At 51.1% G+C, this 13,868-nt stretch overlaps 2 protein-coding genes across 2 annotated transcripts; one reads left to right on the top strand and one right to left on the bottom strand.

The window, feature by feature from the left end:
• Positions 1-900: 900 nt before the first annotated feature.
• Positions 901-4,064, bottom strand: ARF5 (ADP ribosylation factor 5). The gene is made up of 6 exons (XM_041727349.1): positions 3,873-4,064; positions 3,267-3,347; positions 2,804-2,913; positions 2,139-2,210; positions 1,487-1,612; positions 901-1,376 (listed from the first exon to the last, which is right to left on the bottom strand). The coding sequence occupies exons 1-6, from the start codon at positions 3,937-3,939 to the stop codon at positions 1,290-1,292; spliced, it is 543 nt and encodes a 180-aa protein (XP_041583283.1). The 5' UTR covers positions 3,940-4,064; the 3' UTR covers positions 901-1,289.
• A 2,863-nt stretch (positions 4,065-6,927) lies between these two features.
• On the top strand, positions 6,928-12,168 carry GCC1 (GRIP and coiled-coil domain containing 1). Its single transcript, XM_041728239.1, has 2 exons — positions 6,928-8,363; positions 9,248-12,168. The coding sequence occupies exons 1-2, from the start codon at positions 7,332-7,334 to the stop codon at positions 10,541-10,543; spliced, it is 2,328 nt and encodes a 775-aa protein (XP_041584173.1). The 5' UTR covers positions 6,928-7,331; the 3' UTR covers positions 10,544-12,168.
• Positions 12,169-13,868: the final 1,700 nt, after the last annotated feature.

Here is a 13,868-nt window from a genome sequence, read left to right as displayed (position 1 = left end):
CTGGGCATCTCCCTCAGAATCCCCAGCTGCACTGCTGCTGGGCACATGGCTAGTGCACCCTTTCCCTCAAAGGGTCCCTGTTGGCCAACAGCCTCTGGGACTCACTTCTTACAAAGCTCATGGAGAAAATCAGTCCAGAACCTAGAGAAATTGACATGAAAGGAGAAAGGCAAGAAGAAATAATGGTGGCGATGGTAGGTTTTAAGCTTTGCTGGGATTCAAAGAATGGATAGTGTGAACCACACTTGGACAATAGCCCACCCTCCTGGTTCCATACATACATTTTCCTAGTCCTCCGTGGTGGGGGGTGTGGTAGTACAGGGCAGGGGTGTCTTCCCAGGTAGGAGGTCCAGTGCACAGTGAGGAGCTTTCACCCCCAAGGATTAAAAGGGTCCTATCAATGTTTTATAAAATAAGGCTAAGAGACTACTAGTGACACAATCACCAGTGTAATTTTAAAGATTCAGATTCTTGGGCTTCAGACCAGTCCTTATGAATCATATTTCTTGAAGTACACCTCAGGACCGTATTTTTAATAAATATTCCCCCCCCCCCCCCCGTATTAATGTTCACAGTAATCATTAAGAACCACTGCTCTAAGTAGCTAGGAGAGAGAGACGAACAGGATGTATGGGATTTACAGATTCACGAAGGTAGAGCCTGTTTACTCTCAATAAAGGTCCCCTGGAATTGGGGAGGGAATGTGGTACCTGAGGTACTTGTACCCTTGAGAATAATGAGGGTGAAGCTGAGCTACATGAAGGCAGCAGTGTGTCCGCAGGCACGCTGGTGGGAGGGTTGGCGCCGCAGCCTTAGCTGCTTTGAGTCTCCCCCATATCATATTGTCTCTTTGTACCCAACAACACCCACCCCCCATTCTAGGCTACAGACAACACTGTGTAGAAACCACAGTAAATTTATTACTCAATATCCATCATAGCACCACCCGGAGCCCTCACCTCCCCTCCTCACCTGGCCCCAAGGGTACACCCAAAATGGAAAAAACAAAAGTAAACCCAGATCCCTGCTCCTCCTCTGGAAGAAAGGGCCTCAGCCCTAGAAGTCCCTTCCACGGTCCGAGCAGGCAGGAGAGCAGACCCCTCCGTGCCCGGAGAGTGAGACTCCAGGCTCAGATGACAGAGACAACATGCAGGCAGGAGCAGGAGCAGAGGCCTGTGTCTGTGGGAGAGGAGTGGGAGGGAAGGGCACCGCCTGAGGAGTCCGGGAATCTGGTTGTCCCGGGGATGCACGCGGGAGCTTCTGGGCAGCAGGGGCCGGCCCCTGGTTGGTTAGCGCTTTGACAGCTCATGGGACAGCCAGTCGAGCCCATCATACAGGCCTGTGCCTTGGGTGGCACAGGTGGCCTGAACGTACCACTGTGGGGGGGGGGGGGAAAGGAAAGAATGATCAGCAGCAAGGAAGAAAAGGGGATGCCCTGACTTCCTGCCCCAGCCTGTGGCTCCCTTGGGAGAGGCAGCACTCTCACCGTGCGGCTGCGCAAATGCTGCAGCCCCAGCTTGTCGGTCAGCTCGCTCACAGGCATGGCGTTGGGCATGTCCTGCTTGTTGGCAAACACCAGCAGCACCGCATCCCGCAGCTCATCCTCCTGCAGCTGAGGGAGGTGAAGGGGATGGAGTCTGGAGTCCTAGCGGAGTCTCCAGGCTTCCTCTTCCCCGCTGTGTAGGGGAGCACCCTTTTCTACCTCCTACCAGATTTGTGGGAAAAAAAAAAGTAATACTGCATAGTCTACTGCTGAACACAAGACAGAGTCATAAATCAGCTTGGAGTCATTTGGACTTATATCCAAAAAGACCCTTTTTCTAATGACTTGCCCTAGTCAAAATGACATTTCCAAATGGGAAAACAAGAATGTAAGATGATATTTCTCTCCACCACACATAATTCCTCCTTTCCCCACCAACTTCTCAGATATGAAGACATGAAAATTCAAGGAAAAAGTCAGTCATATGCCTTTCACCCAACTCAAATTCAAAACAGGGTGAGATACTCCTTGTGTCTGCATCCACAAAGGGAGACACTCAAAGCCTGTAAGCTATTTCCTGACTTTCATGTTAGCACAGAGACCTCAGATATCTGTCTCCAACAAGGGCTCAGCAACCAGGGCTCTGGGTGCTCACCATCTTCTGGAGTTCATCAGCAGATTCCTGGACCCGCTCTCGGTCATTACTGTCCACTACGAAGATGAGGCCCTGGGTGGGAAGGAAGAAAAGACAAGCAATCACTCTCACCTGGGACATAGCCTAGTCTGGCTGGCTCTTTCTCTCTTTTCCCCATCTTTGCTCTAAACCTTCTCATCTAGTAAATTTTCACTAAGGTTCTGCAAACATGCTGGCACAAACTGGTGACACCCTGCGAAGGATACACTCTGCCCTCAGGCAAGCAGTGTAGCTAGAAGAAGTGCAAGGGAACAGGGAAAGATGAGACCAGAGCTAAATGAGGCAGCATGAGTGCACCCAGCTGGCTCAGTCAGTAGAGCATACAACTCTTGATCTCCGAGTTGTGAGTTCAAGGCCCACATTGGGTGAAAGCTTACTTTAAAAATAAATAAATAAACGAGGCCACATGGCCTCAGAACCCTGCTTCTCAGGAGAAGCATAAGGTGGCTAAGTCTCAGAAGACTATGGCCATTTGTGAAGGATGAGTAGAAGCAAGCCTACAAATGAGAACAGAAGGAGGTTAAGGTTTTTTTTTTTTTTTTCCTAGCTTGGGGGCCTAGCCTATGCCAACATCTTGGTTTGGAGCTCTAACACCTTTTCTCCGGGGTTGGGGAGCCCCACCCCACCTGAGTGTTCTGGAAGTAGTGCCGCCACAGAGGCCGAATCTTGTCCTGGCCTCCCACGTCCCAGACTGTGAAACAAATGTTCTTGTATTCTACTGTTTCCACATTGAAGCCTGGAGATAATGGGAAAAAAAATATGAGAACAAAGTCCTGAAAGAAAGGAACTCATTAAATCTGGGTGGATTCATCAGAGACACATAAAACCAGAAGGCAACGACGAAGTCCCATGGGAACAGAACCGCAGAGCACCGGCAGTCCACAGACCAGGCGGGGCTAGGTCACATTCACCCTGCCTCGGCACCATCCAGCAACTAAAGGTAACTGTGACCCACTTCTCAGGTGGCAGTGTCTGGTGTCAGGGTCAGCTCACTGCACGGAGATAAGGGCCTCAGGCAGAATGGGGAGCAGCCCCTGAGGCGGCCTCCCATCAGCCTCCCGCTCCTCCCCGCCTCGCCTCAGAACTCACCTATGGTGGGGATGGTGGTGACAATCTCCCCCAACTTCAGTTTGTACAGAATTGTGGTCTTGCCAGCTGCATCCAAGCCAACTGCAACGGAGAGGGGCATAGGGATGGAGACGGGAGCGAGGGAGCCCTCTAGAGATCAGGGAAGGGGAGAGGCCAGGACAGCTGATGGAGACTGGGGCGGAGAGCCCTAGCGCCTGCAGGTGCGCGCTGTTCTCCACCTTCGAGGCCTTGAGAGCAGTCTGGGTGGTGAGCACCAACTCGTGCCCCGAAGCGGGCGAGAGGCGGGAGAGGGGTGGGGGTAAGGGGTCTAGGAGGAGGGCTGCGCTCCTTTTAAAAGTCGTCTCCAAGGGCGGAATCCTCCCGTCTTACCAGCCTGGCTGGGGCGGAGGGAGCTTCACCCCACCCAGGCCCGCAGCTCCCGGGCTCAGGCCCCGGGGTCGGCGCTGCAGATCGCGACCCGCCCGAGAGCAGTGACCGCAGGGGGGTTAGGCGGCGGGTGACTCGGGTTCAGAGACCCGGCTGAGCTGGGCTCGGAGGGACGCGGGGGCGGGAGGGCTGCGCGGGGGCCGACGCTCCGGTCCGGGCCGCGCGCTTGATCTGCCTCACCCATGAGGATCCGCATCTGCTTCTTCCCGAAGATCCGCGAAAAGAGCGCGGACACGGTGAGGCCCATGGCGGGGCCCGGGGGAGGGGTGCGGGCACGGACGCGGGGTGCGGGCTGGAACCGGCCGGCCGCTGGGGGATGGGGCGCAGCAGCAGGAGGAGGAGGCTCCGCCGCCGCCTCCGCGCGTCCCGGCCCGCCCTACGTCATCGCGGGCCCGCCCCCGGCCGGGCCCCGCCCCCGCCCCGCCCCTTCCCCGCCCCCAGGCTCCCGCTCGGGCTGAATCGGAAGCTCAGCGAGTCTCCGCAAGCTCGCCGCGTCCCGCGCAGGCTTAAAGAGGGGAAGGGTCTAGGTTTCCCCTTTTCTCGAGGGCCGGCAGATCTGTGGCTGCTTCGCCGGCAGCCCGAGCGGGGCCGAGGAAAGTTTACAATGCTCCCCAATCCTCCGCTTAAGTGGCCGGCCTCTTGGGCTTTGGTTTGTCGCGTCCAGCCCACCCTGCTTTCTGGTTTAGCTCTAGCGAACTAGCATCATCCACTGTATGCACCGCCCTCCTAGGGGAGCGGAAGCTCTGTGAACGCGTCGTAGTCTGCTTTGGCCCCTCAGCGCCCAGAGAGGGGCTTTGAGCGTTGCAGGTAGTTCAAGTGACTGTAGAATCTCGAGAGGAGTGAGAAAGAGAGGTGGTGGAAAAAGGGTGTCCAAGCGCTAGCTGGCCTTCTTGGTTTTGCAATCAGCAGAACCTACTCCTGCATGCTGGACAACAACGCCTTTGCCTCGATGGCCCCGGGCACAATGCTTTTCAGTAGATCCAGGCAGCTTTTCTGAAGCTTCTTCACTTTGCCAGAGACCTGGGAACCCGGATTTTTAATGCACACCTATCCAGGAATTTATGAAACTCTTGTGGCTTTAGGCTCAAAGTGCTTCGTAAGTAATTTTCCCACTCAGCAACCAAGGGGGAAATAGCAAAACAGGAATTAATTTAAATTGTGTCTATGGTTGAGACTGGGTCAGTGCCAGGCACCTAATATATGCTTAATAAATACAGTACTTGCTGGTTTGAATGGACTAATAGGCTGCTCAGTGGAGCAAGGACAAGCAATTTGAAACTGGATTGCCAGTAGGCTTCTAGGATCAGTTGCTTAGGGACTGGACATGGTGAGGGGAGCTGAGAGCCAGAGAACCTTTATTCATTCAGTCACTCAACAAATATTGAATGCCTACTATGGACCATTGTTCCAGGTCTCAGTCAAATCTCAGTTCTGTCCCCACCCACCCCCTCTTTTGGAGGGTTTAGCTTCAATCCTCACAACTCATTTATTTTCTACAGAAGGAGACTAATATCTGCCCTATCTAATGAGGTTATGGTGAAGATTAAAATGATAATATATCTGTATGTCTGTATGGTGCAGCTGGATGTTATCTGGGCCACTAAGAAACTAATTAGGTCTGAATAGACCTCCAGGGTCTGCCCCATCCTGACCTGAAAAGTCTGTAAAGAGAACAGACTTTGGGCACTAGGTATGAGTGAGTCCATGACTTTCCTTTACTCTTCAGCCATAGACTTGCATTCCTAAGAAGGCTTTTTACAAGGTTGAAGAGTGCATTTAAAAGAATCTCTCGATATAATAACTAGTGACCGAGTCAGGTCAGTTCTACAGCTTTTTAGCTCTTTTAATTAGCTTCTTCCTTTGCCCTATTGTCATTGCCCTATTTCATTACCATATCCTCTTCCTTAGGACAAAAATGGTGTCCTTACCAGTCGGCTGCCCCTTGGTATCTTCAACCTGTCATGCAAGTCTGGATGATGCCACTCAAGATTAAAATTGTTTAGTGTCTTCTTAACACCCAAGATAAAATCGAAAGGCCTTAATTTGTCTCCACCTATTGTGCCAGCCCCATCTGTTGCCACCTCCTTCACATACCCTAAGTTACTGCCATGAAATGATTCTCAATGCTTCCTGGGTAAACCAGCCTCTCTGATGCTGTAGGAGTCTGTTGCAATCTTTCCCCTCTACCAGGAATGCTTGTTTCCCTCATCTTTAGTTAGATGGACAATTGCTACTCATGCTTCAAATCCCTGAGTATTTTCCCTGAGAACATTCTCTGCCTCCCCTAGACAGGCCGCCCTCCTCTTCACTTCCATGTCACTTTGAAAATCCCCATACATACTGGTATCAGAGCAGGAGTTGTGTTTGTAACACTAGATAGAAGAAGCTCCTTGAGGACAGGACCTTATCTCTTCATAGTGGTCACCTGGAGCAGCACTTGGTGAGAGTTAGACACATATAGGTAGAATTCCTAGTTGTGTGACCTTGGGCATGTTATTTAACCTGTGTCTCATGTTTCCATCCACTGAGCAGAATAACTCCAAGGGCTTAATATCAAAACTCTCGTGAAGGTCCTGGAATACAGTTGGCACATACGATGAGGGTCATGGCCATAGGGTGCTCTCTACAGATATTTGTTGAATCAACTCAGCAGAACTCAGGAAAGGTGCTAATAATTTTTTTAAAAGATTTTTAAAATTTACTTATTCATGAGAGACACACGGGGCGGGGGGGGGGGGGGGGAGAGGCAGAGACACAGGCAGAGGGAGAAGTAGGCTCCATGCAGGGAGCCCGACGTGGGACTCGATTCCCAGACCCCAGCATCACGTCCTGGGCTGAAGGCGGCGCTAAACCGCTGAGCCACCCGGGCTGCCCAATGTGCTGATAATTTTTATACTATATACCTAATAGGTGCCAAAACTGTCCTATCAAGGCTTACAGTTTTCGTGGTCTAAATGGGAGTCTTACTTGTTGATCTTTAGCGACAGAGCTAAATGTGGGGAAGCGTCGCTCATCCGGGTGTTTGAGGCGGACCCAGTGTGACGCTGCGCACTGTTCCTCGCTCATCGGAGCCCGAGGGTAGGCTCAGGCGCCCCCACCATAGCACTGTCACTCCGGAATCCCGGGCTTGGTGGTCCTGCGCTCGCAGCCGCACTGAGTTCGGAACAGGTCGCCTCCCACCCACCACGCGCCCACTGGGGGCGGGCCCAGTTGCGTCACGTGTCGTCACTTCCAGCGGACCCGGAAGCGCCGTTCTCTGGCAACTGCAGTTAGGAAGTGGGGATGGGATTACGCTCGGTTTAAACTCTTGGCCGGCCGTGGGCTGAGGGCCGGCCGGGACTGCTGTGGCCTGGGCGAGCGCGGAGCGTGGAGCGGCTTCTGGGACAGTACAGGCGACCTCCGGCCGTGTGCTCCTGGCGCCCGCGTCGCCCCGCCTCTAAGATAGGACCCGCCCCCGCCCTCGGTGCCTGGGACCCCGCGGGCGCTTCTGCCCGGCTGCCCAGCGCTCTGCATCCGGTCTCCGACAGCGGGGAGGAGCCGGTGTGCGGCTTCGGGGACAGTTCTGTCCCTGTCGTTTACCGCCCCCGCCAAGGTCTCCGCGGGCCTCTTCTGACTGACGTCGAGCAACCCGTTCTGAACATGGAGAAGTTTGGCATGAATTTCGGGGGCGGACCGAGCAAGAAGGACCTGCTGGAGACCATTGAGACGCAGAAGAAGCAGCTCCTGCAGTACCAGGCACGTCTCAAGGATGTGGTCCGCGCCTATAAAAGTCTACTGAAAGAGAAGGAGGCTCTAGAGGCCAGCATTAAGGTGCTGTCGGTATCCCACGAGGCGGATGTGGGCCTCACAGGTGTCCAGCCTCCAGGCCTCTCTTTCCCTGACTCTGCGGATGACCGATGCTCCACTCACAGCGAAGATAGCACTGGGACAGCCACGAGCTTGGATACTGCGGCCAGTCTCACCAGCACCAAGGGTGAGTTTGGGGTAGAGGATGACAGGCTGGCCCGTGGCCTACCACCTCCAAAGTCCGAAGAAGCCAGCGGATCAGAGAGTGGCGTTAGCAGTAGCAGTGGAGATGGAGCATCTGGGGGTGGAGAAGTGGACAAACGGCTGCACCAGCTGAAGACTCAGTTGGCTACTTTGACCAGCTCTTTGGCTACAGTCACCCAGGAGAAGTCTCGCATGGAAGCTTCTTACCTGGCTGACAAGAAGAAGATGAAACAGGACTTAGAGGATACCAGTAAAAAGGCAGAGGAGGAGAGGGGCCGTCTGGAGGGAGAATTGAAGGGGCTGCAGGAGCAGATAGCAGAAACCAAAGCCCGACTTATCACCCAGCAGCATGATCGGGCCCAAGAGCAGAGTGACCATGCTGTGATGCTTCGTGAGCTCCAGAAACTGCTGCAGGAGGAGAGGACTCAGCGCCAGGACTTGGAGCTTCGGCTGGAAGAGACCCGAGAGGTCCTGGCGGGGCGGGCATATGCAGCCGGTCAGATGGAAGGGTTTGAACTGCAGACCAAGCAGCTGACCCGTGAGGTGGAGGACTTGAAAGGTGAGCTACAAGCTCTTCGAGAAGAGAAGAATCGGCCAGACCCTCGGCTGCAGGAGCTTCAGGAAGAGGCCGCTTGCCTTAAGAGCCATTTCCAGGCTCAGTTGCAGCAGGAAATGAGAAAGGTAATTATTGTCATGTCCTTGAAACATTAGTCATTTAGCCTGAAGTGGAAAACATTAGGGTTTTTTCTCCTTTGGTAATTAGAATTAAGTGGCTGCACTGTCGATTTTTGATGCTATTCAGAATGTTGCACTGGGAAATATGGGAAATCCTGGAAAATCTGTTCCGTGGGGTGTTGACAGTATCCACAGAATGCACTTCCAACAGGATGTGGACTCTATTAGTGTAAGGCTGGTTTGGAGCCAGACGCCTCTGAACTTCTGGGCAGTGGCATCTTACCAGCTGTGCTCTGTGGAGCAGTAGAGTGGCAGCTGCGCGGTGAAAGGAGTGTGTATGCCTACGGGTATATGTATTATTTAGGTAGTGGTATATGCCTGGGGGATCAGGAGGTGCAAAAGGAATCTTCTCAGAAGTACCCTCTTATAATTGCTTCTCAACAGTTTGCCTGTTCAGGAAAGATGTGCTATTTTACAGTGCTCCTTTCAGTGTGGAGAGAGATCCAACTGAGTTGTGAACTTCTGAGAATATTGGGAGAGGAAAAGAATGTCATGTGATTTCTTAGTAGGATTTGGGGAAACAAAGATAATACGCTTCGTATGGGAGCCTTGTTTATGGTAGAAGAAAGTGGAAGCACTAAAGCAGAACAACAGCAGATTTACAGAGGTTCTTAATATTGTTTGGTATAACGTATCTCTGGGAGCAGAACCCAAACAGGTTATAGGAACTTTCGTTAGTATCCAGATCAATAGAAAAATCCCCAGTTTCCATTCTTTTTAGGTCATCCCAATCCCATGACCCTTTTGCTCCCCTCTCCTGCTTTCTCAGTTTGCTATAGGCGTTTGTGGCTTTTTGGGGATGCATTTCCATCTGTTCCTTTGTTTTACAGACAGCCCTTGCAGAAGATCAACTGCGGCAGCAATCTGAGGTAGAAGAGCAGAGAGTGGCGGCCCTGGAGAATCAAATATCTGAGGTGTCTGAACTACTGGGCACCTATGAGAAAGCCAAGCAGAAGGACCAGCTGGCCATCCAGAAGCTAAAGGAGCGCATTCTGCAGCTGGATCTGGAGAACAAGACACTGGCTCTGGCAGCCTCCAGCCGGTCCCCTCTAGACAGCCATGGAGAAGAGTCCAGTCTGGATGTCAATGTCCTGAAGGATAAGATGGAGAAGCTGAAGAGGTTGCTGCAGGTGGCAGCCAGGAAAAGCCAGGTGACCCTGGATGTGGAGAAGCTCTGTGACCTGGAGATCATGCCCAGCTCAGAGGCTGCTGATGGGGAGAAGGCTTCCGTGCTCTACTACCAACAGGAGCTGAAGCAGCTAAAGGAGGAGTTTGAGAGGTACAAGATGAGGGCCCAGGTGGTCCTCAAGAGCAAGAACACCAAAGACGGTAATCTGGCCAAGGAGCTGGAGGAGGCCCAGGAACAGCTTGCAGAACTGAAGGAGAAGTATATCTCATTGCGGCTGTCCTGCGAGGAGCTCGAGTGCCAGCACCAGCAGGAGGCTGAGGACTGGAAGCAGGAGCTGGCCCGGCTGCAGCATCTCCACCGGCAGGAGCTAGAGCGGAGCCAGCTGGACTTCAGGGACCGCACGCTGAAACTCGAAGAAGAGCTGCACAAGCAGCGGGATCGGGCCCTGGCTGTGCTGGCTGAGAAGGACTTGGAGCTGGAGCAGCTGCGCTCTGCAGCCTTGTCCTCTGGGCTGCCAGGGCGCAGAAGCCCCGTGGGGGCTGGAGGGCCAGGAGAGCTTGCCGATGTGTCTGCCCCAGATAGCCTGACGCAGGCACTGCAGCTGGCTGCAGCCAATGAGCCCACGTTCTTCCTGTATGCGGAGCAGCTGGCCCGCAAGGAGGTGGAGATCACATCACTGAGGAAGCAGAAACACAGGCTGGAGGTGGAGGTGCATCAGCTGCAGGATCGGCTGCTGGAGGAGGGGGAGCGGCACCGTGAGCGGGTTGGAGCCCTACAGAGCCACATTGAGAAGAATATCAGGGACCAGAGCAGGGAGGGAGCCAACCTGGAGTACCTCAAAAACATCATCTACCGCTTCCTGACCCTGCCTGACACCCTGGGCCGCCGGCAGACGCTCACAGCCATCCTGACCATCTTGCATTTCAGTCCTGAGGAGAAACAAGTGATCATGCGGCTTCCAACCGGTGGTAGCTGGTGGCCTTCTGGCAAGAGATGATACCCTTTTCGCCAACTCCCAACATTACTGTGCCTCCTGTGTGGGAAGGGACAGACTCTGTTTCTACTGCCTCTTCTATTACATTATCAATTTTTTTCTTCACTGTGTTGAACTGGGAGAGTCTTTAATGTGGGGTGGAATTTTCTGCCAAACGCCATTAAAGCCACATTGTCCTTGGGCCCTAGAGATACTGGAAATGTCCCCAAGATTTCCTCGGGTGGTGTGCTTGTGAGGGGGACAGGGTGGCGAGATGAAGACTGGGAGGTGCCAAAGTTGAGGAAGTGGTGGGAATCTTTTAAAATAAGACTTTCTGTTTTAGTATTATGCTCCTAGCCCAGAACCAGGAGTAAATGTGACTCCAAAGGGAGTTCAGTTATTTCTAAACCCCCACAAGGACCAGCTGTTTACTCCCCATCTCATCATAGTCCGAGTCTGGTCCACTGCTGCCCCAATTTTCTGGGGACATAAATCCAGGCTGGAGAGAGGGACCAAGAAGTTTGAAATAGTGACAGATTGTCTGCTGTTGTCCACAGATTCTTCCATTCTGGAACTGGGAAGCTTGGTCTAGTTGGGGCTAGGTATGGCCTGGTCGGTCTGGACAAAACACACCACTGTGTCCATCCTATAGAAGGCCCTGAGCACCACGTCCGTCTTAGGCATTTCCTGAGTAACCTGCTTTTCGCCCTGGATAGGGTTATCGGAGGCCTCTTGCATTTGACCTTGCCTTCACCTATCTGCCTCAGGATGGCCTGAGACTGTGAGTGAATGATTTTGCTAGCTTTCCTCTGTGTTGAACTTCCATTAAGAAAAAAAATCCTGGCTTCTTATAGAGAGGGGACTGATTGGGAAACTGATCCTGTCTGGATACAGAGAATTACCTCAGAGATTTACAGCCTCCTCACCATCCCCCCCGCCCCTCAGCTGTTTCTGCGGCTTTGTAGGGACAGAGAAGAGGAGGAAGATTTGCTGATTGCAGAAGATTGCTGTGACCCTCCCAAGAGAGTGGTGGAAGTTCAGGAGGAGCTGGGGTGCTAGCTGACCCGTGAATAGCATTCTAGCTAAATCTCCAGTCCCTGCAAGCCAGGGTATTCATGGGTTGCTGTCACCAGGGTGTTTTGCCAACTCTTTTAGGGGGTAATAGAGTTTCAGTACACAATCCTCGTCTTCCCCACATGTGTTACTACAAATTTTCCTCCTTTCTGGTTTTTTTTTTTTTAATTTTTTAATTTTTATTTTTTTATGTTTGGTCTTGTGAAAGTAGATTTGATCTGCGCATAAAGAAAGGGGACCTCAGGCAATCTGGAAAGAAGGGACTCAAGTAAGTTGGGTTGAGACAGTATCAGTTCCTCTATTCTATCCTTTCCCTCATCTGCTCTTCCTGGCATAGAGATCTTTGGACCCTAAAGACCAGTGCTTTACCACTGACTGGATTAACATGTATCTTTCTGTTACTTCATCATAGAAGTCTGATTTGTGTAGGTTTGGGATAGCAGAAGACTTTGCTTACATGTTCTAATTGGGAGACTGGGTACCTTGGACTGTCTACAAACAGCAGACTTAATGAAGCAGATGTGATGTGTTCAAATGATAACAGATCATGGAATCATTAAATCTGAACAACCTGACCTCTGTGCTTTCTTAATGAGATGCACACATACATACACACGCATACACACAGAATGTGAATATAAATGGTGAATAAAAAGGATGGAGATAATATATTAATCCATGAGTTTGAGGGGCACCTGGGTGGCTCAGTGGGTTAAACATCTGACTTTAGCTCAAGTTGTGATCTCAGGATCTTGAGGTTGGAGCTCTGCATCCGGCTCTGTGCTCAGTGGGGAGTTTGCTTGTTCCTCTGCTCTGCCCCCTTCCCCTTGCTCATGCTCTCTCCCTGTCTCTCTTAAGTAAATTTTTTTTAAAGCTTTTATTTATTTATTCATGAGAAACACAGAGACACAGGGAGAGGGAGAAGCAGGCTTCTTGCAGGGAGCCCAATGTGGGACTCCATCCTAGGACCCTGGAATCATGCCCTGAGCCACCCAGGTGTCCCAAGTAAATAAAATCTTAAAAAGAAATCCATGAGCTTGAATCTAGAGAGGAATGTCTCAATGCTTTACCTCAATTACAAAACAAATTTTTCAGCCTGGAATTACGTGTGTGTGTTTGTGCTACAAGACTGTAAATAAACAGCTACACTAGAAAAAGCTTTCTCCTAGGTTTGGTGAATGGGCTTGAAACTTCAGTAATTGCTGCTTGAAACTTTAGAAATAATCAGTGTATTGAATGCTTTATTATGCTTCAAATCATGGTTCACAGTATCCTGGAAAAATTTCTGAGTATTTCAAACTAAACTAAAATCATAATCATCATTTAATTGTCTTAATTAACCCGATCCCCTCAAATGTAGCATATATTTTTATTGTTATTTCTAGGTGGTTTTGGACAGCACAGAAAGATCCATAGTCATAGCTGTTTTCCTAGGACTAATCAATCATTCCTATGCTTTTTATTTTTGAGAAGACACCACAGGGGCAAAGAAGCAAGTCAAGTTCTGATAAATAATTGTTAAAGTACTGATATTTATAAGCCCATGACTACTCCCTACTGAAGTGGAAAAGGCATGGTCCCTTCCTACCTTTCAGAAGAACACAAGTTCTTTGTCTCCCCACATTTTCCTCCCAAATATGTTTTCCAGTTGCCTGACTGGTTTTCCAGTGCTACTACATACTCTGAGAAAGGAAAGGGAGAGAGAGGAAAAGAATTGGGATCAGATACAGTCAGAGAAAAATAAGTTTTCCCCTGGCCTTGGTTCCAGAATATTGGACAGTACATGAGGTGTGTCACTAAAGGAATGAGACAACCTTATTTATTACCACACAAATTGGGAGGATTGCTGAGAACAGATGCAGGGAGAAGGGAGCAGGAAGGCAAGTTGATTATTCTAAGGGCTCTCAGCTTTCCTCCTCCTCTCTCCTCTCTTGTTGGGGATCTCCTCTCTGGGGAGCAGATAGCCATATAATTATGCCCCAGATGTAAATCCCCATCTGTTACCCAGAACTCTAGGGCTCTTGGCCTTGTCTTGAGAAGCTGCCACTACAGGGTTGTGTTTGGTAACTTGCCAAGTGTACTAGCACCATGTCAAGCCATTCACACCCATTATATCATTTACTCCACATACATGTTGCTATCCTCCCATTTTTACAGATGAAGAGAGGGTGGTTGAGATGTTAAATTTGCCCAAGGTCACATAACTGGAAATGTCTGAAACAGGTTTGGCTACCCAACACCTGCTCAATCTGGGTGTCCTTTCTTAGGACTTGTG

This window comes from Vulpes lagopus, chromosome 13, assembly GCF_018345385.1.
Source record: "Vulpes lagopus strain Blue_001 chromosome 13, ASM1834538v1, whole genome shotgun sequence".
Lineage (NCBI taxonomy): Eukaryota > Metazoa > Chordata > Mammalia > Carnivora > Canidae > Vulpes > Vulpes lagopus.
Note: the sequence above shows the minus strand (reverse complement) of the source record. Positions and strands in the feature narration are given on the sequence as shown.

Coding starts and splice junctions, on each gene's coding strand:
- GCC1 (XM_041728239.1), top strand. CDS start 7,332: ATGGAGAAGTTTGGCATGAATTTCGGGGGCGGACCGAGCAAGAAGGAC. Junction 8,364..9,247: donor TGCAGCAGGAAATGAGAAAG/GTAATTATTGTC, acceptor TTTGTTTTACAG/ACAGCCCTTGCAGAAGATCA.
- ARF5 (XM_041727349.1), bottom strand. CDS start 3,939: ATGGGCCTCACCGTGTCCGCGCTCTTTTCGCGGATCTTCGGGAAGAAG. Junction 2,914..3,266: donor CACCACCATCCCCACCATAG/GTGAGTTCTGAG, acceptor CATTATCTCCAG/GCTTCAATGTGGAAACAGTA. Junction 2,211..2,803: donor ACTACTTCCAGAACACTCAG/GTGGGGTGGGGC, acceptor CTTCCCACCCAG/GGCCTCATCTTCGTAGTGGA.